The sequence below is a fragment of the Eucyclogobius newberryi genome, unplaced genomic scaffold (genome assembly GCF_026437365.1).
Source record: "Eucyclogobius newberryi isolate DKJ021-1_F unplaced genomic scaffold, fEucNew1.0.hap1 SCAF_115, whole genome shotgun sequence".
Classification (NCBI taxonomy): Eukaryota; Metazoa; Chordata; class Actinopteri; order Gobiiformes; family Gobiidae; genus Eucyclogobius; species Eucyclogobius newberryi.
Genome location: NW_027315741.1, coordinates 132,112 through 153,556, shown reverse-complemented (window position 1 = coordinate 153,556; position 21,445 = coordinate 132,112). Strand labels below are relative to the sequence as shown.

The following is a 21,445-nucleotide window of genomic DNA, read 5'->3' as shown; positions in this document are numbered from 1 at the left end:
TCTATAACACAAGAACTCCGGCTCGTGTTCGTTCAGAACGTTTGGTACACGTAGAGCCCCGTTACACGTACGAGTCCCGTAACGTGCAACGTGAAACACGCCAAACATCAAACATGGATGAGGATGAGCTCATCCAGGCCCGGAGCATCTGCCGTGACAACGTTTTTGGAGTTTGCAACCGACAACCGCGAGCAACCGCGGGACCGGGCCGAGCGTGAGGGGACCGGGACCCTCCTTGTCTCCTTCCCTCCTCCACACGGGACGTGCTCGGAGTGTATGAATGACCGTGGAAACGTCACAAATCCATAAAACCGTCCGAGACTTCTTCTGCGGGACGCGTCTTCTTCTGCGGGACGCGTCTTCTTCTGCGGGACGCGTCTTCTTCTGCGGGACGCGTCTTCTTCTGCGGGACGCGTCTTCTGTGGTTTTAAAGCACTTTTATAGCTCGCGCTTGTATTAAACGCGACGCAGCCTCGAGAGAAACAACAATAGGCCGCTAAACTTCCCGGTGCTTTGGAGAGAAAGACGCGACCCTCGACTATTGTTCGTGGAAACCGGAGGGCCCCGCGCGCTTCGCCGCGCGCGCCTCAGGACGCGGCGCAAACGCTCCAACTGCGGATTAAACGCGTGATTATTGGACTTACTGTTCAGATCTTCATCCAGGTGTTTTCTCCTCACTTTACACTTTCTTTCCTGACGAAGCGTAGCCGCGCAGAGCCCGCCCCCTGACGCCGCGCTGGCCACACCCCGAGGGCAGGCCCCACCCCCGAGGCTCGGCCCCGCCCCCGCAAGCCGCCCCCGAGGTGATTTATTTATGGGCAAAAACTTGCACATTTTTAAAAATCATGATCAAACAAACTAAATATGAAGCATCCGTTTTATTTCCCATCAACACATTTGCAGTTGGTCATTTTAAATCCAGCAAAAAAACAACAAAAACTGAACAAACTCTTATAATAATTCACAAATGTAAATGTCACTGATAAAATTATGTGATGAACTTGGGACCAAAGAGTGCAAAGGGCGCCTCCACACCAGGGGGCGCTGGACATGAGGGGGCGCGCCACACCAGGGGGCGCTGGACATGAGGGGGCGCTCCACACCAGAGGGCGCTGGACATGAGGGGGCGCTCCACACCAGGGGGCGCTGGACATGAGGGGGCGCTCCACACCAGGGGGCGCTGGACATGAGGGGGCGCTCCACACCAGGGGGCGCTGGACATGAGGGGGCGCTCCACACCAGGGGGCGCTGGACATGAGGGGGCGCTCCACACCAGGGGGCGCTGGACATGAGGGGGCGCTCCACACCAGGGGGCGCTGGACATGAGGGGGCGCTCCACACCAGGGGGCGCTCCACACAATGTTTAGGATGCTCAGAACGCTTTGGGTGAGTGAGCGATGCATGTGGAGCTCTAAAGAGTTCAAAATGTGTATTTCACGTTTCAAAACAGTAAAAATCAGGTCCAGCGCCTTTAAAAACATTATTGTTCGTACGTTATTGGCCTTTAAACTTTCTCTAGTACCTTTACTTTGGATTCTCATGTTTTAGAACCCAGAACAATGCACGATTCAGTCAAGATTTGGCGTTAGCGCTCCATCTACTGGCAGCAGAGGGAATTGCCACGGGGGAAATGAGCAAAAAGCTAGCTTGCCCCGACATGCTAATGTAATCACGCAGATGTAACGTACGCGATTCGAGGCAGAAATTCTCAGAACGAGTTTGAAGATGATTTATGGTCTTAAAAACAGCACATGAGACCTCCTGATCTCGACCTTTGGCATTACAAATTAGATTTTTATTTTTTAAGAGTGTTTTCTGAGGACCTCGTAAACAGGATTAATGAAACAAGTGTAAATGACGCTAAAAACAACTCCAGATATGTTTTTGATGAGGAAACAATGTTAGAACATGGTTGAAAACTCAAAAAAAAAAAGTTAAATTTGCAGATGTGTCCTTACATTTTTTTTTATTACAGTACATATTGAATTGAATGCGTCGCGTCTTCCGATAGCTTTACCCCCGAAATTAAAATTATAATGCCAAATGTGTGCCACAGTGATCCACTCCATAGCATTACAGCGGGCTAAAACTTAACTTTAATATGTATTTAATCATTTTGAGGCTTGATATCGTCCTAAAAAGTTACATTGTGCAGCTTTAACCACTCATACAATTATTATCCATTTCAAATCATACATTCACTTAATAACCACACACTCCCTCACACACAATCAATCACACACACGAGAAATGCGCAAAGTTTAGTGCCCAGAAAACACAAAACGAAACATTCTTCAATATTTAAAAATCAGAAAAAAGTTGAAAATCATGAAATATCAACATCTCGTCCTCTCAGGGGGGAAAAAAAGGACCTAACGAGGATTTGGCCCAAATCGTAAGTCCGGGTTTAATCAAAAGTGGCCAGAGTTTCAGTTTGAACGGCCTTCCTCACACAAACAGTGAGTCCATTGAAAAAAAAAGAATGCTAAATCGCCGTACCGACGCGCGTCAACAAAAAAATCCTGCCCTTGTTGAAGTTTTTTGCAGTAGTCGCAGCAGTAGTAGTAGTAGTAGTAGTAGTAGTAGTGGTTGTGATTGTTGTTGTTGGTCAGTTCCGGTGGTTGATCAGTTCCGGTGGTTGATCAGTAGGTGGCGTTGGCGGGTTCCCTCCCCGAGCAGAACAGAATATCCGCCTTGGCGCTGATGACGAAGGTTAAAAAGAGGGACAGGAGCAGGATGCCGATGCCGACTCCCAACGTCAGCATCTGGAGAGGGAAGCAAACGAGGGACCGGGGCGTGAGCATGAATGTTGAAATCGCCAGTAACTTACAAAGCCGTTAATAACCTGGCGCCCGCTTACGTTAAAAGATCTTCCTGTCCCGTACCGTCTCGTAAAACAGTTCCCATTAAAAATACCCTTCGACTTTAGCTCCATCCTTTTTTTTTTTTTTTTTCTGTGCCGTGCTAAAGTTAGGGCTGCAACAAGTTAATCGATTAAACGCAACTTATCGATGATTTGAGTAATTGCGAACTAATTTAAGTAAGTGAACAATCGTGAACTGGTCTGTGCGCAGGTTCCAGAACACGCCATAAGCTGAGAAAAGAAGTTTTATGACTCAAATTGAGATCTAACTGCATAAAAATGATGTGTAAAATGATGGAAACGCCGCGTATTTGATGAAAACGTTCATGTGCTCCACCAGGATCTTCAAATGGCTTCACTTCATCTACGTCACATTTAGTGCAAATCTTTTCTTTTGCCTTTCAAACAACTTATCTGTTAATCAAAAGAATCATGGCCAGACTAATGGATCAGTAAAACGATCGTCAGTTGCAGCACTAGATAAAATCATTAATATTTACGAAGGCAAAATGTGATGTACACCGAACCGAACCTCCTGTAATTATCATCTGACAAACAAAACTATATGAAAACAACTTTATTTTGTATGAAGTAATGTTTATATGGTCCGATAAATGCATTTTGTTGCGCAAATTGTGACAAAATCTGCTTGGCTTTTGTCATTATCAACAGATTTTTCAAAATTTTCTTCACAAATTGTTCAAATAAAGTCAGAGAATTTTTCATCGTTTGAAATTTTCACCATGCAAAAACCCCCCCTCACCTCTAAGTCGTGACTGGCCACGAGGAAAATGCGTCCGGTGATCTTCTTCCAGCGCGACTCGGTCCAGGTGGAGTAGTCCGAGGTGGCGAGCGTGTCCAGGTCGAAGGCGGGTGAGATCGCCGGAGGCTGACGCACCGACGACCGGACGCAGAAGCTGCCGCGCTCGGTGCCGTTCGGGGCAAGCGCACCCTGAACCCACATGTAACTGTACAGCTGAGCAAGGAGACAAAACCAGGAGAAACAGGTTCAAAAAAACGGGTTTGGGCAGTATTCTAGTAAAGGATCTTTGTAGGACACGAGAAATGTGCAAAAATGTGTCTGTGAGAGTATGTTAAAGGACACGTATTAAGAATTATTTGTATCGTTAATGACTTTGAATCTGCTTGTGTATGTTTTTAGCGTTTTGATGATTGTGGGAAGAAACATCACAATTTTACCTTCACTTCATGACATCAAACTTTCTAAATGAAAACGTAACGCTATAGTCACACAAACAGCCAGACAAAGTACCATATTTTCTGGACTATAAGTCGCACCTTTTTTCATAGTTTTGGCCGGGGTGCGACTTATACTCCAGAGCGATTTATATGACGTTATTCGTTATTTTCACACTGACAACCACAAGAGGGCGCTCTAGACTCTAAGTGACGCAGAAGAAGAATCTGCACTTCCTCTTCCTCTGGAGTTTGTGGAGTTGTTTAGAAGTGACACAGAGGAAGAAGAATTCAATGGATTTAGTGATTTGGGGTAAAACTGATGCTTTGCTAAACTTGTTAGCATGTTCTTTATGCTATAGTTATCTGAATAACTGTTCATATGTTACGTTAACATACCAGACACTTACCACAGTTCTGTCTGTGCCTCATGTAGCTGAAGGTGTTAGCGTTAGCATACGTCATGTAGCTGAAGGTGTTAGCGTTAGCATACGTCATGTAGCTGAAGGTGTTAGGGTTAGCATACGTCATGTAGCTGAAGGTGTTAGCGTTAGCATACGTCATGTAGCTGAAGGTGTTAGCGTTAGCATACGTCATGTAGCTGAAGGTGTTAGCGTTAGCATACGTACACCTATTCACCATGTTCTCTCATCTGTTATTATTTTAAGGGAGTGTCTACAGAGCCGCGGCGCGCGGCTGAAACTGCCATGTTATTTTGTACCGCGGGTTACGGTTAGGGTTAGCCATGAGGCTATAATGGCCGTGCCGCGGCTCCTGAAACTGCTGGGCTATGTGACCGCGCCACTGCTCTGCAGCCACGGCCTTGTTTTAAATTTCAAGATTAAATGTCTGTTTTTGGTCTTACATTTCCCCCAAAAATGCGACTTATACTCCAGTGCGACTTATATGTGTTTTTTCTTCTGTATTATGCATTTTTTGGCTGGTGCGACTTATACTCCGGAAAATACAGTACATTAGAATGAACTGAAACGACTCAAACTCTATTTCGAAGTGTTTACCCCCTCCCGCTCACGCCTCCGTCCCCTCCCGCTCACGCCTCCGTCCCCTCCCGCCTTCGGCCCCTCCCGCTCACGCCTTCGGCCCCTCCCGCTCACGCCTTCGGCCCCTCCCGCTCACGCCTTCGGCCCCTCCCGCTCACGCCTTCGGCCCCTCCCGCTCACGCGTTCGTCCCCTCCCACTCACGTGTTTGCTCTCCTTGTCGTCGGCATTCTCCCTCTGACCCTTGCAGTCGTCCTGGGTCACGTTGACCACGGTGCCGGTCAGATTGGCCAAGATGAACTCGACCAGGAAGGACGGCTCGCTCTTCTGTAAGTGGATGCCCGTGTAGAAGTTCGTGGGTCTGTCCACTGCGGCACAGGGGCAAACGCAGCGGGTTAACGTCCGGGATGAGAGTCCACGGTATCCACGTTTACGATTATTGTGAGGAAAATTCATCACGATATAACGGTTGTTCCGTTTCCAAATTAAGTTTGAATGTAATTTTTCCCATTTGCTGTGTCAGTCCGGGCCACAATATGGTACATTTTTCAATAAATATCCCAACTCTACATGTATCGTGATCAAATCTAAATGATGATCTGGTCCCCAAATCTGGTCCAAACAAAAAAAGATTATTTTTTTTTGGATCTGGTTCAAAAAAGAAAAGAAAAAGAAAGAAGGAAAAAAAAATTGTGATCTGGTCCGAACAAAAAAAGAAAAAGAAAAAGAGAAACATTGACCATATTGTAAATGTTGTTTTGGAAACGTGCTGAATTAGAAGATGAAATACATGTTCCTTCCTCACGGCCCCTTCCTCACGGCCCCTTCCTCACGGCCCCTTCCTCACGGCCCCTTCCTCACGACCCCGCCCTCACGACCCCGCCCTCACGACCCCGCCCTCACGACCCCACCCTCACGACCCCGCCCTCACGACCCCGCCCTGTGCACACGCGTCCACTCACCGAGGCGGCTCACAAAGTCTGAAGGAACCATCTGCTGGAACCAGGAGTTATTGGACTTGACCAGAAAGCCGTACAGCATCTGCGTCACCTGGGAAACAACAAGTGTTTGATTAGGGCGACGGAGAACGCGCTCTCGATCCGGCTCGCGCAAAAAAAACCTCACAATTTGCGGGTCGGCGGCGATGGAAGCGGCTCGGGCGGCGTCACCTCCGGCCTGCAGGAAGAGCGCCTGAGCGACCACCGTGGCCACGTTCGCCAGAGCCTGGACACAAACACGTGTAAGTGACATGCAACGTGTTTGGCGGAGTGTGGCTCTGACTGACCTTTGCCGTCTCGGTGACAAAGCTCAGCCGCTCGTCGGGCGTCAGCTCCGGCGGGTACGACATGTTCAGGTTTTCTGGGTTGTCGAACATGCTCTCGTAATATCTGCGGGAGAGAAAAGACACACGGTGAGACTGATGTGGATTTGTCTGAGGAAAAAGCCATTTCTGATGTTTGATTCTTCACGACTAAAACGCAGTGAACACGATTATATTTCAGATTTTACTCAACGTTTTGCCCGTTTGTCCACAGTAAAGTTTATATTTGTACTTCCTGGTTGGACGTGAGCACAAATATGACACAGATTTGGTCGCCGTGCGGAGCTCCTCCCAGCGACACGCCCCTCCCGGCCGCGCTCTCACCTGTTGGTAAACTCGGACGGGTGGTCCTGGATGACGATGCCGGGGAAGGGCCGCGCCCGGAGGAAACGCTGGAAGGACGACGGCGGCAGCGGCTGAGACTGGTCCGGCTCGCTCACGGTGACGTTGGCGTTTCTGCCCGCGGTCATGAGGTTTTCAACCAGCTTCTTCACCTGAGAAACAGGAAACAGTTACACACTTAAACGTGACAGGGGAGAACAAGCGGGCTATTTTCAAACCGTTATTGTACAATTTACGGTTTACAATGAACAAAGTGATAAGAGAAAAGCATAGTTTGTCCTCTTTAAATGTTCAGTAAACTGCATGATTAGTAGAAATCCAGGACATGCCGTGTTTATCTGAGCAGAAAACATTTATACATATCATTGTTCTTGTTATAATGGACAAAAGCTTCATACACAGCGGTAGGAAACCTTTATATTCTCTGTCGTGCAGCGGAGTTTCACCGGTTTCAATCGATAATTGTGATTATTCAGGTCAAAGTATAATCGTAAGAACTAAAAACAAATAATCGTGACCATTTTAGAAGGAAAATTATGTGATTTCTATTAAATCTGGGACCAAAAAGTGCACTTAAATGTACTGTGAGATTTATGTGACAGTTTATATCACAATAACTTGACTTCTGCGTTCAGTTTATTGTATCACGTTCAATAATTGTGAATAAACGTGAATAGTGACTATTTACAGTGAAAAAATGTAAATAACCGTGAATAATCGTGAATAACCATGAATAATCGTAAATAACCATGAATAATCGTAAATAAACGTGAATAACAGTGAATAATCGTTAACGTGTGACGTTTCTTCTCACTATAGCAACAGTAAAACTCTTATAGTGACTTCCCCAGATGGCAGTATTTTGAGGCTTCGTGCCGCTGGAGCTTCGTGCCGCTCGGGCTCATGGCTTCGTGGGGCTTTGGTTTCGGCATCGCTCGTTTTTCTTCGTTTTTGCACCGATATTTAACAACTGGCTTTGCTCTTTCTTAATCAAACAGAAAACCTGAGTATGCGTTTCACATCCGGGCAAAACCACATCACAAACCTCCTCGTGGACGCTGGTGTTCTTTCGAGACACGGGATCCGAGTGGAGCCAGATCGGAGAACTCGCCGCTCGCAGTCCCACCTGTAACCACGGCGACAAATAAACGCCATATATTAAAAAAAAAAAAAATAGAAACGACTCGACGTGGAGGTGTGAAACGGCACCGACCTGTCCCACTTCCACCACCGAGTGAATGTTGTCCAGGTCCAGAGGGAACTGCCCGTTGTCCATGTCGTACACCATCTTGGAGCTGCCGATGTAGTCGAACGTTTCCTGGCGAAAGAGGCGGAAAGAAGTCGTTTAAAGATGACGCGGGTGATGGAGAAATGCGTTGTCACGGACACGGTGGAAACGGCTTAAACCGAACTACTGCAAACGCTCCGACTCGGCCCACTTTACACTGCAACATACTGTACTTTTTACTGCAAAATCCTCTGTCTTTACCACCTTAATATGTACATTTTGTGTTGAGACGGACCTGATTACAGTACCGAAGTCACACCGGAGTACAAGTCGCACCAGCCAAAAAATGCATAATAGAGAAGAAAAAAAAACATGTATAAGTCGCACTGGAGTATGAAATATGGAGTATAAGTTGCATTTTGGGGGGAAATGTACCACTAAATCACTAAATCCATTGAATTATTCTTCCTCTGTGTCACTGCTAAACAACTCCTCAAACTCTGGAGGTAGAGGAAGTGCAGATTCTTCTTTCTAGAGCACCCTCTTGTGGTTGCCAGTGTGAAAATAAGGAATAATATCACACATAAGTCGCTCTGGAGTATAAATTGCATCCCGACCAAAACAATGAAAAAAGGTGCAATTTATAGTCCGGAAAATACGGTATTTACCATCAATTAAATGCGTTTGGACACCCCTGGTTTACACTGTGCAGTTAAATCCTCATTACTTGCTTCCCTTGACAATAGCTACAGTATTTTCCGGACTACAAGTCACATATTTTTTCATAGTTTTGGCCGGGGAGCGACTTATATTTATATTTATACTTAAATACTTATATACTTATACTCCAGTGCAACTTATATATGTTTTATTTCTTCTCTATTATGCCTTTTTTGGCTGGTGAGAATGTGTGTGTGAAGGCGAACTGGATCTGTCGTGATGCGTGTGTGAAGGCGAACTGGACCTGTCGTGATGTGTGTGTGAAGGCGAACTGGACCTGTCGTGATGTGTGTGTGAAGGCGAACTGGATCTGTCGTGATGCGTGTGTGAAGGCGAACTGGTCCTGTCGTGATGTGTGTGTGTGAAGGCGAACTGGATCTGTCGTGATGCGTGTGTGAAGGCGAACTGGACCTGTCGTGATGCGTGTGTGAAGGCGAACTGGACCTGTCGTGATGTGTGTGTGAAGGCGAACTGGTCCTGTCGTGATGTGTGTCTGAAGGCGAACTGGACCTGTCGTGATGTGTGTGTGAAGGCGAACTGGTCCTGTCGTGATGTGTGTGTGAAGGCGAACTGGACCTGTCGTGATGTGTGTCTGAAGGCGAACTGGACCTGTCGTGATGTGTGTGTGAAGGCGAACTGGTCCTGTCGTGATGTGTGTGTGAAGGCGAACTGGACCTGTCGTGATGTGTGTGTGAAGGCGAACTGGACCTGTCGTGATGCGTGTGTGTGAAGGCGAACTGGATCTGTCGTGATGCGTGTGTGAAGGCGAACTGGACCTGTCGTGATGCGTGTGTGAAGGCGAACTGGACCTGACGTGATGTGTGTGTGAAGGCGAACTGGACCTGTCGTGATGTGTGTGTGTGTGAAGGCGAACTGGACCTGTCGTGATGTGTGTGTGAAGGCGAACTGGACCTGTCGTGATGTGTGTGTGAAGGCGAACTGGACCTGACGTGTGTGTGAAGGCGAACTGGACCTGACGTGTGTGTGAAGGCGAACTGGACCTGACGTGTGTGTGTGTGTGAAGGCGAACTGGACCCGTCGTGATGTGTGTGTGAAGGCGAACTGGACCCGTCGTGATGAGTGTGTGAAGGCGAACTGGACCTGACGTGTGTGTGTGTGTGTGAAGGCGAACTGGACCTGACGTGTGTGTGTGTGTGTGTCTGAAGGCGAACTGGACCTGACGTGATGTGTGTGTGAAGGCGAACTGGACCTGACGTGATGTGTGTGTGAAGGCGAACTGGACCTGTCGTGATGTGTGTGTGTGAAGGCGAACTGGACCTGTCGTGATGTGTGTGTGTGAAGGCGAACTGGACCTGTCGTGATGTGTGTGTGTGAAGGCGAACTGGACCCGACGTGATGTGTGTGTGAAGGCGAACTGGACCTGACGTGATGTGTGTGTGAAGGCGAACTGGACCTGTCGTGATGTGTGTGTGAAGGCGAACTGGACCTGTCGTGATGTGTGTGTGAAGGCGAACTGGACCTGTCGTGATGTGTGTGTGAAGGCGAACTGGACCTGTCGTGATGTGTGTGTGTGAAGGCGAACTGGACCCGACGTGATGTGTGTGTGAAGGCGAACTGGACCTGACGTGATGTGTGTGTGAAGGCGAACTGGACCTGTCGTGATGTGTGTGTGAAGGCGAACTGGTCCTGTCGTGATGTGTGTCTGAAGGCGAACTGGACCTGTCGTGATGTGTGTGTGAAGGCGAACTGGTCCTGTCGTGATGTGTGTGTGAAGGCGAACTGGACCTGTCGTGATTGTGTGTGAAGGCGAACTGGACCTGACGTGATGTGTGTGTGTGAAGGCGAACTGGACCTGTCGTGATGTGTGTGTGAAGGCGAACTGGACCTGTCGTGATGTGTGTGTGTGAAGGCGAACTGGTCCTGTCGTGATGTGTGTCTGAAGGCGAACTGGACCTGTCGTGATGTGTGTGTGAAGGCGAACTGGACCTGACGTGTGTGTGAAGGCGAACTGGACCTGACGTGTGTGTGAAGGCGAACTGGACCTGACGTGTGTGTGAAGGCGAACTGGACCTGACGTGTGTGTGTGTGAAGGCGAACTGGACCCGTCGTGATGTGTGTGTGAAGGCGAACTGGACCCGTCGTGATGAGTGTGTGAAGGCGAACTGGACCTGACGTGTGTGTGTGTGTGTGAAGGCGAACTGGACCTGACGTGTGTGTGTGTGTGAAGGCGAACTGGACCTGACGTGATGTGTGTGTGAAGGCGAACTGGACCTGACGTGATGTGTGTGTGAAGGCGAACTGGACCTGTCGTGATGTGTGTGTGTGAAGGCGAACTGGACCTGTCGTGATGTGTGTGTGTGAAGGCGAACTGGACCTGTCGTGATGTGTGTGTGTGAAGGCGAACTGGACCTGTCGTGATGTGTGTGTGTGAAGGCGAACTGGACCCGACGTGATGTGTGTGTGAAGGCGAACTGGACCTGACGTGATGTGTGTGTGAAGGCGAACTGGACCTGTCGTGATGTGTGTGTGAAGGCGAACCGGACCTGTCGTGATGTGTGTGTGAAGGCGAACTGGACCTGTCGTGATGTGTGTGTGTGAAGGCGAACTGGACCCGACGTGATGTGTGTGTGAAGGCGAACTGGACCTGACGTGATGTGTGTGTGAAGGCGAACTGGACCTGTCGTGATGTGTGTGAAGGCGAACTGGACCTGACGTGACGCGTGTGTGAAGGCGAACTGGACCTGACGTGATGCGTGTGTGAAGGCGAACTGGACCTGTCGTGATGCGTGTGTGAAGGCGAACTGGACCTGACGTGATGCGTGTGTGAAGGCGAACTGGACCTGACGTGATGTGTGTGTGAAGGCGAACTGGACCTGACGTGATGTGTGTGTGAAGGCGAACTGGACTCGACGTGTGCGTGTGTGAAGGCGAACTGGATCTGTCGTGATGCGTGTGTGAAGGCGAACTGGACCTGTCGTGATGCGTGTGTGAAGGCGAACTGGACCTGTCGTGATGTGTGTGAAGGCGAACTGGACCTGACGTGATGTGTGTGTGAAGGCGAACTGGACCCAACGTCTGTGTGTGTGAAGGCGAACTGGACCCAACGTCTGTGTGTGTGAAGGCGAACTGGACCCGACGTGATGTGTGTGTGTGAAGGCGAACTGGACCCGACGTGATGTGTGAAGGCGAACTGGACCTGACGTGATGTGTGTGTGAAGGCGAACTGGACCTGACGTGATGTGTGTGTGAAGGCGAACTGGACCTGACGTGATGTGTGTGTGTGAAGGCGAACTGGACCTGACGTGATGTGTGTGTGAAGGCGAACTGGACCTGTCGTGATGTGTGTGTGAAGGCGAACTGGACCTGTCGTGATGTGTGTGTGAAGGCGAACTGGACCCGACGTGATGTGTGTGTGAAGGCGAACTGGACCTGTCGTGATGTGTGTGTGTGAAGGCGAACTGGACCCGACGTGATGTGTGTGTGAAGGCGAACTGGACCTGTCGTGATGTGTGTGTGAAGGCGAACTGGACCCGACGTGATGTGTGTGTGAAGGCGAACTGGACCTGTCGTGATGTGTGTGTGAAGGCGAACTGGACCTGTCGTGATGTGTGTGTGAAGGCGAACTGGACCTGTCGTGATGTGTGTGTGTGAAGGCGAACTGGACCCGACGTGATGTGTGTGTGTGAAGGCGAACTGGACCTGTCGTGATGTGTGTGTGTGTGAAGGCGAACTGGACCCGACGTGACGTGTGTGTGTGAAGGCGAACTGGACTGACCCCTTCAAAGAAGGCGTAGACGATGGTCTTGTTGGGCGGGGCCTCCTCAGAGATGTTCCTCAGAGCGTGAGCGGCGGCCAACAGAGCGATCAGGCCCGAAGCACTGCTCTGACCTCCAGGGGCCACGTCGAAGAAGAAGGAGCGGCTGTCCAACTGAAGAGGAGGAGGGAGGAGAGGAGGCAAGGAAGAGGAGGAGATGGGAGGAAGGAAGGAGGAGGAGGCAGGAGAGAGGAAGGAGGAGGAGGAGGAAGGAAGAGGAAGGAGGAAGGAACAAAGAAGAAAGAATAAGGAAAGAGAAGGAAGTAAAGGAAGAGAAAAGGAAGACAAAGGAAGGAGGAAAAAGCGGGAAGACGGAGAGAGAAATTATGAACGAAAACATGGGACAAACTTAATATTCAACATAAAGACCGACTGTTGCTGCCTCCCTCACGCGCTCCCCCCGCGCGCTCTCCTCACTGGGAACCTGCTCTCCTCACTGGGAACGCGCTCGCCTCACTGGGAACGCGCTCTCCTCACTGGGAACCTGCTCTCCTCACTGAGAACCTGCTCTCCTCACTGAGAACCTGCTCTCCTCACTGGGAACCTGCTCTCCTCACTGAGAACCTGCTCTCCTCACTGGGAACCTGCTCTCCTCACTGGGAACCTGCTCTCCTCACTGGGAACCTGCTCTCCTCACTGAGAACCTGCTCTCCTCACTGAGAACCTGCTCTCCTCACTGGGAACCTGCTCTCCTCACGAAGAACAACACTTACTCTGGCGGCAGCGAGGACGACGCTCTCAAACTCCTTGTGTCCCTTCTTCGTGTTGTTGATCGGTCGAGTCGAAGCCCAAACGTTTGTGCCGCCCAAAGGATCACACACCATCTCTGCAGAGCAACAAGACCACATTCAGTCTAGAGAGCAGGAGATCAAGAGGGTCAGATGGAGCAGAGGACACAGAGGCGATGTTCAGAGGACACAGAGGAGATGTTCAGAGGACACAGAGGAGATGTTCAGAGGACACAGAGGAGATGTTCAGAGGACACAGAGGAGATGTTCAGAGGACACAGAGGAGATGTTCAGAGGACACAGAGGAGATGTTCAGAGGACACAGAGGAGATGTTCAGAGGACACAGAGGAGATGTTCAGAGGACACAGAGGAGATGTTCAGAGGACACAGAGGAGATGTTCAGAGGACACAGAGGAGATGTTCAGAGGACACAGAGGAGATGTTCAGAGGACACAGAGATGTTCAGAGGACACAGAGGAGATGTTCAGAGGAGACAGAAGAGAGAGAACACAGAGGAGATGTTCAGAGGACACAGGAGATGTTCAGAGGACACAGAGGAGATGTTCAGAGGACACGTTCAGGGGACACGTTCAGGGGACACGTTCAGAGGACACTGAGGGTTAGTTGCTTAGATACCGGGGCTGATGCTGTAGTCGTTGATCTTGTTCCTCCTGATGCAGGTGGGCGTGTCTGTGACTGCAGACATGTGAGAGAACAGCTGCATGGCACACAGCGGGTACTCGGGCACGCTGCCGTTCACCCCGCGGTTATGTTCAAAGTAACACTGGGAAAAACACACGGAAACAACGTGAACACGGGCCACGGTCACGACCTCAGACGAACAGACACATGCGCTACCTTTATGCGCTAAATTAAACTGAACTTTTAAATATTGTAGTACCGTTAATGCGCTAAATTAAACTGAACTTTTAAATATTGTAGTACCGTTAATGCTCTAAATTAAACTGAACTTTTGAGTATTGTAGTACCATTAATGCTCTAAATTAAACTGAACTTTTGAGTATTGTAGTACCATTAATGCTCTAAATTAAACTGAACTTTTAAGTATCATAGTTTGCATGAGAAACGTCAGATTTCAGAGGCGTCAAAAGCAAACGCCGACCCTTGCAGTGTCTGTAACCATAGAAACCGTCTGGTTACCTGGCGTATGAGTTGCGTGTCTTTGTCGTCTTTCAGAGAGAAAATGGGGAAGTCGAACTCTTCGTAGGACAGGCCGTTTCCCTGGCTATTCCACAATGTCCCGTTGCAGTGAGCGTAGGCCGGGTCGTACTTCTCCGTGTACACGCCTGAAACACACGTGACGAATGTTTATGAAGGTCTAACTTTGACTTTATCTGGAGTATTTGTACCTGGTATAAATATAAATGAGTTTTACAACAATTGAGCAGGAATTTGAGGAGAAAAAGTTGAAAAATATGTAGAAAATAACAGGAAGTGACATCACACCAGGGACACTCCTTACGTTCAAAGGTTATGTATAATTTACACAAAAGAAAACACAATTTTTGTTTTTAAAAATTGACAATAGATAAGTTTTGGCCCAGTGTGTGTAGTGTGATGTCATCCATCACAAACAGGAAGTACAACTATAAACCTAAAAAATTATCTATTCTGGGATAAAACGTATATAATTTTGAGCTAAACTCTGGCAATTATTTATATTAACTCGATAAGTTTAACCTTTATGTAACCGGGAAAGTGATTCGTAGCACACAAAAACACAATGTAGTACAGTTTATGAAAAACAACTGCACTCTAATTATACATTATAATCAAGCTTATAGTGAAAAGATGCAAGGAAACCATTTTAACTGCGGTTCTATAATGATATTGTACAGAAAATGAACTTTAAAATACAATATAAACAACATTAAAGGTGGAAATGTTGCAACTGAAGGCTTCTGGACGCAGCGTATTTACATAATTTTTTGACATTTTGATTTAATAACGACGCAGTCTGTGTTGTAAACGGTCTTTTTGTAAGTGTTTGAAAATGGGTGAGTGGCCACTCACCTGTGTGCTCGTGAGGGGAGGGGCCGCTCACCTGTGTTCTCGTTGGGGAAGGGGGCGCTCACCTGTGTTCTCGTTGGGGAAGGGGGCGCTCACCTGTGTTCTCGTTGGGGAAGGGGGCGCTCACCTGTGTTCTCGTGAGGGGAGGGGCCGCTCACCTGTGTTCTCGTTGGGGAAGGGGGCGCTCACCTGTGTTCTCGTGAGGGGAGGGGCCGCTCACCTGTGTTCTCGTTGGGGAAGGGGGCGCTCACCTGTGTTCTCGTGAGGGGAGGGGCCGCTCACCTGTGTTCTCGTTGGGGGAGGGGGCGCTCACCTGTGTTCTCGTTGGGGGAGGGGGCGCTCACCTGTGTTCTCGTGAGGGGAGGGGCCGCTCACCTGTGTTCTCGTGAGGGGAGGGGGCGCTCACCTGTGTTCTCGTGAGGGGAGGGGGCGCTCACCTGTGTTCTAGTGAGGGGAGGGGGCGCTCACCTGTGTTCTCGTTGGGGAGGGGGCGCTCACCTGTGTTCTCGTTGGGGGAGGGGGCGCTCACCTGTGTTCTCGTTGGGGGAGGGGGCGCTCACCTGTGTTCTCGTGAGGGGAGGGGGCGCTCATCTGTGTTCTCGTGAGGGGAGGGGGCGCTCACCTGTGTTCTCGTTGGGGGAGGGGGCGCTCACCTGTGTTCTCGTTGGGGGAGGGGGCGCTCACGTGTGTTCTCGTGAGGGGGCGCTCACCTGTGTTCTCGTGAGGGGGCGCTCACCTGTGTTCTCGTGAGGGGAGGGGGCGCTCACCTGTGTTCTCGTGAGGGGAGGGGGCGCTCACCTGTGTTCTCGTGAGGGGAGGGGGCGCTCATCTGTGTTCTCGTGAGGGGAGGGGCCGCTCACCTGTGTTCTCGTTGGGGGAGGGGGCGCTCACGTGTGTTCTCGTGAGGGGAGGGGGCGCTCACCTGTGTTCTCGTGAGGGGAGGGGGCGCTCATCTGTGTTCTCGTGAGGGGAGGGGGCGCTCACGTGTGTTCTCGTGAGGGGAGGGGGCGCTCACCTGTGTTCTCGTGAGGGGAGGGGGCGCTCACCTGTGTTCTCGTGAGGGGAGGGGGCGCTCACCTGTGTTCTCGTGAGGGGAGGGGGCGCTCACCTGTGTTCTCGTGAGGGGAGGGGGCGCTCACCTGTGTTCTCGTGAGGGGAGGGGGCGCTCACCTGTGTTCTCGTGAGGGGAGGGGGCGCTCACGTGTGTTCTCGTGAGGGGAGGGGCCGCTCACCTGTGTTCTCGTTGGGGCAGGTGTTGTGAGGGGAGAACCCGCCCGGCAGGTTCGTTCCCGGCTGGATGACGGCGACGCCGGCCACTCTGCGAGAGCCGCTCTTCAGTTTCATCATGATCGACCTGGAAACAAACGGAGGAGAAACTGTAGAGGACGATCTACTGTTACTGCGCCTACGACACAGATTATATACTTTACATTTTGTCCAATCATTTCTATCTATGACGTTTTAGAGTTAGTATTTTGACAGAAAATGTTACTTATATTTCTATTTTAGTTGAATAATTACTCCAAAAAGTATCTTTAACAGGATGTGGTAAATATTGAGCCGTATTTGGTGGGGGAAATATTCAAATAACATTAGGGTTAGGGTTAGCCATGAGGCTATATGTCAGTGCTGCGGTTCCTGAAACTGCTGGTCTATTTGACCGCGCCGCGGCTCTGCAGCCACGGCCTTTTTTAATATATTTAGCAACATTAAATGTTTGCGTACGTGATTAAAATCACTCAAAGTAAAAGAAACAACGTTTTAGGGTGTTCTTTGACAGTGTATTTTCACAAAGGAGCTGCAGGGGGAGCTCTACCGCTAAAGTTACTTGGTTCTGCTGTTTTTGCAGTTTAAATATCATTATAACTCAAAGATGATTGTAGTAGCAGTACCTGGTGAAGAGCGCCGCCTCCAGGATGACCGTATATGGAGGGCTGTGGCCAGTGTTCAGGACCCAGTCCAGGTTTTCCTCCGATTCAAGGACATGGAGGACGCCCACATCACCGGACAGAGAGGCTGAGAGAGAGACGGAGGAAGAGAGAGAAAAACACAAAATTATACTACCTTATTAAACGTTCTGGTCTTATACTATTTCTGAAAAAGTTAATTAAATAAATCTTATTATTTATCGTACATAAAGTTGATCGACTAAAACACCATTGGTCAGACGTTTTGTCTGACGCCGGGGAAACTACGACTGACACAACGTTTCCGAGTCACGTCTGGTTTATATTTGCGGTGGCGTCACAAACTCACACTGACAGCCGATCTGGTGCGTGGCGTTGAGCAGCCGCACACACGGCACCGTGTAGTTCAGGGCCACGTAAATCTTATTCTCCACAGAGTTACAGCTGATCCCTGGTAAACAACAACAACAACAACAAACAAAACACAATTCATCATCCTCATCATAAATGTAAAGGATGTCAAGATTAGGTCAATCGTGATTATTTAGGTCACAATAAAGACAAAAAAATATATATATAAAATTGTGACAGTTTTAGAAGAATAATTATTACTTTTTAATTCAATTTATAGAAAAGTGGCAATTTTCTTCTTTTTTTTAAATTTAACAACATAAACAAACACAATGAAAAAGAAAACAAGACCGGAGAGAGAAACGACAGAGTAAAAAGACAGAAAAGTGCATTTTTAAAAAAAGTTAAATTAAAAGAAATTTGACAAATTTAGAAGCAAAATTAAGTCCTTTCGGCTCAGCATTTCCTCAAAAACGTGCTTTTTTATCTTGTCGTTTATGTCAAAATGCTCTTTTATAAAGTTAAATAAAGCAGGTGACGCACTGAGGAGCGGTCAACGTGAAGAAAACACAAAGAAAAGAACATTTAGGATTTTATCGCCATTTTGGTCGCGATGTAAATAATTGTGAATGATTGTTAAATTACAACGTTTATTCTCGCAATCTTTGTTACACTAAAAGTTGAATCTGGTCCAGAGTCTGTACAATTTCAAAATAAGCCTGAATGTGATTTATTCCATTTCCTGTGTGTCCATGGTAACGTGGGCCCAGTTCTTGACCAAAAGTTCTACATTATAAACACGCTCCAATTCTTCATCTGTCAAAACAAAACTACCTTCTCTTTCCTGTATTTTTTTAAATATATTTATTAGCGTGTTTGTCCAGATTATGAATGTATGTATTATAGTTTAAAGTGACTGTATTAATTCTGAAATATCACAGTTCCTCCACAGATTTAGTCTCCCTGAATGCACTCTGTTTGTCCATTTCCATTACTCACACTTTTACAATATTTACATTTGATCTCACTGTCGCAATGTTCCTTCTACAAACTCAAACAAAGAGCTTATCGCTGTAAACGCTTTACAACAGGACCATAAAGTGCCGTAAAGTGCCAAATATTGACGTTTGCAGACGCGGCGCGTAAAAGAGTCACTGTAAACAAACCTCAAACCTCAAATCTTTAGACCGGCCAACTCAGTTTAAGGTTTAGTAGCAGTATGTTTTTATTATGCTTTGTAGAGTCCTGTAGTGTTAAAAATGTGCTTATAAATAGTATATATGTAGTATCATTATTATCATCATTATTGTGTAAGACAGGCATGTCCAAACTACGGCCCGGGGGCCAACTTTGGGCCTCAGACCACTTTCTGTTGGCCCTCCAGCTTCCTGCTGTCCAAGTCCAAACAACAAAAAGTATTACTTTTTAATGTAAAATTGGAAAAATTCAATCATTTTAATGTTATGCCAGCATACTTATACTACTATTATTATTATTTTTTATCTTATTTTAATTTTTGTTTTTCTTTTACTTCTTATTAAGAATATAAGAGTTTTTTATAAGAGCGTTTCTATTAAGACTCTAGTGTTTTTCTTTAAAAGTGTTCTTTTACTTCTGTGCCTCCTTATGTTGCAACACCGAAATGTCCCCATTGTGTGGACAAATAAAGGTTAATCTTATCTAATCTTAATGTTCCAAGTCTTATTAAAAGGTGGAGGCATCAAAGCTTTGTAAAATGCAACATTTCGAATTATTCACTTTGTCATTCGACAACTTTGACATTATCGGTTGTTTGTTCGGCTCCGTTTAAGTTTCACTTGGGCCCTCGGAGAAAAAAGTTTGGTGTAAGATGTTTTCTTTTCAACATTTACTTAATGAAAACAGATATTTAATATGGGCGGAGCTGACACGCCCGTTATGTTTGGTTGTTAAAGAGAAAAATATCAAATAACTTCTTCAGTGTCAGAGAGCGATTCATTTCATCTTCTCAAAACGTCACAGAAACTTGTTCTTAGAACATTTGGGGCATGCAGTAGATAAAGATTTATTTAGAAAGTTATTTAATGTGTTTGATGGACGTTTGAGGAGTTTCCCCACATTTATAGATCTAGAAACAGTAGCTTTACTTTCTTTCTTTTTTTTTTTACAAATTATGAGTGGAAAAACCTGATATTAATTTCCTGATAATTTTGAGTCTTAACTTTTGAATTTGATGGGCAATAAATCTCCAAAACTACAGTTAAAGTTAAACTGCAATAAATCAAATACTGTTAAATACATTTTGTAAGTTTTATGTCAGTTCTTTGGAGATTACCAGATTTTTTTTTTTTTTTAAACTGGGACAAATTTACCAAAAACAAGACAGTTTCCAAATGATTAAATATGATTGACATGTCATGTAGACAGTTAGGTCTGACTCGGTTCTGATTGTTCACACTTGTGCAGGTTTGAACAAGGAAAATTGTAAAAATAAACAAATAATAATAATAAAAGGAGCAAACTTATGGAGGTAAAGACTAAAATGAAAGTTGAAAGAGTTGCACTTTGTCTTCATAAAACAATCACTCCATGACATTAATAACATCTACTCGAGTTCTGTTTATTCTAGTTATATTTATCATATTTCTACTGAAAACGTAAATTTATCCAGAGACATTTAATAAGAGGAACATTTTTTAATAATTTCTTCACTTTCTTTTGCAATTGCTCTCGTTTTTTTGACTAAACAGGGCGTGTGCTCACCTAAAAGTGTCTTAGTTGACAAACCACCAGCTTAAACTCAAATTATCATCACATTTCAGCCGATTTTTTTATGTATGGATGATTTATGAATGAAAACACTCTTTTTTTGTGCCGTGTTTGTGTTTAATCCTTGTGCTATCGCCGGGAGCAGAGATCACGAGCAGTCACGCTGAAGTCAGAGAGGCTGCACCCGGCTAAACATACTACAAACTATCATTATTCCACTATCATGTTAGTTATGATCACTTTTCTGCATTCGAATATGTGTCAAGAGTCACCGCGAATCTTTAAAACGTTCTTAAAGTCGTCGTAAAAGCCAATATTGAAGCGGAAACGTGGTGAAATACACGTCAGGTGTGTGCGCTAGCTGCGGCGTTAGCATCGAGCTAACCGCTAACATGACAATGAAGTCGCGCGGCTAAACTGAGAAATACTGCGCGTTAAAGAGTGAACGACAAGAAGAAACGTGGTGTGTGTGATTGACAATGTCTTACCGGTGATAAAACAGCAAATAAACAGACTAAATGTCCATTTGTTCGGCAGTAAATCCATCTCCCTTGTTTTCTTTTGGAAAAAAAAACACAACAGAAAAAGTCTTCCGGGATCCGCTGAACACTTCCGCTTTGACGAAAAGAAAATAACTTTGTATTTTTTTTTTAAAACCAGACTAAATGTTTCGCAAACTATTAAACCGTTATTTTTGTTGTTATTTTCTTCATTATATTTTTTTATTATTAGGCTTTTATAATATTTTTTTTAACATAGTTGTTGTTGTTTTAAGGCGGTTGGCATCCAAGTGTTGCATTACCGCCAGATTTTATTCCTCAAACTTTGTCGTAGTCCTCAGACTCTGTCGTAGTCCGTAAAAGTACTCCTTCCATTGCTTTGGTGTTACAAAGCCCACATATCATGATATGTCTTTGTGACTTGTCGTAGAATAGTTGTTTCAGAGACCGACCGGCTTTATTCCAGGGAGACTCTTCTTCATCTTCCTCTCCTTCTACGTTCGGTGCTTCCACCGTACAGCTTTATTCTTCAGGCTTCATTCTATAGGCTTTAATATGTCCACTGATGTCGCCGCTTGGTAGCCGTGCGTCTACGAGACTGGGCGAGGACAGGAGACCACCCCCACCCCCATCTCGTCACTCTGATCACTCTGACTCCCCAAAAGCAGACCCCCATCACTCCGACTCCCATTTAGCGCCTTTAGCCTGTTTTCTATATCTGCCCAATCAAGCTC

General features: G+C 46.9%; 1 protein-coding gene across 1 annotated transcript; it reads right to left on the bottom strand.

Annotated features, from left to right (window-relative positions):
- Nucleotides 1–2,080: 2,080 nt before the first annotated feature.
- Nucleotides 2,081–20,801, bottom strand: ncstn (nicastrin). The gene is made up of 17 exons (XM_072440213.1): nt 20,700–20,801; nt 17,462–17,563; nt 17,098–17,221; nt 16,438–16,559; nt 14,336–14,481; nt 13,811–13,958; nt 13,159–13,271; nt 12,407–12,559; nt 7,936–8,040; nt 7,768–7,848; nt 6,705–6,874; nt 6,345–6,447; nt 6,185–6,283; nt 6,022–6,109; nt 5,264–5,427; nt 3,627–3,839; nt 2,081–2,765 (listed from the first exon to the last, which is right to left on the bottom strand). The coding sequence occupies exons 1-17, from the start codon at nt 20,755–20,757 to the stop codon at nt 2,643–2,645; spliced, it is 2,112 nt and encodes a 703-aa protein (XP_072296314.1). The 5' UTR covers nt 20,758–20,801; the 3' UTR covers nt 2,081–2,642.
- Between the last annotated feature and the right edge of the window lie 644 nt (nt 20,802–21,445).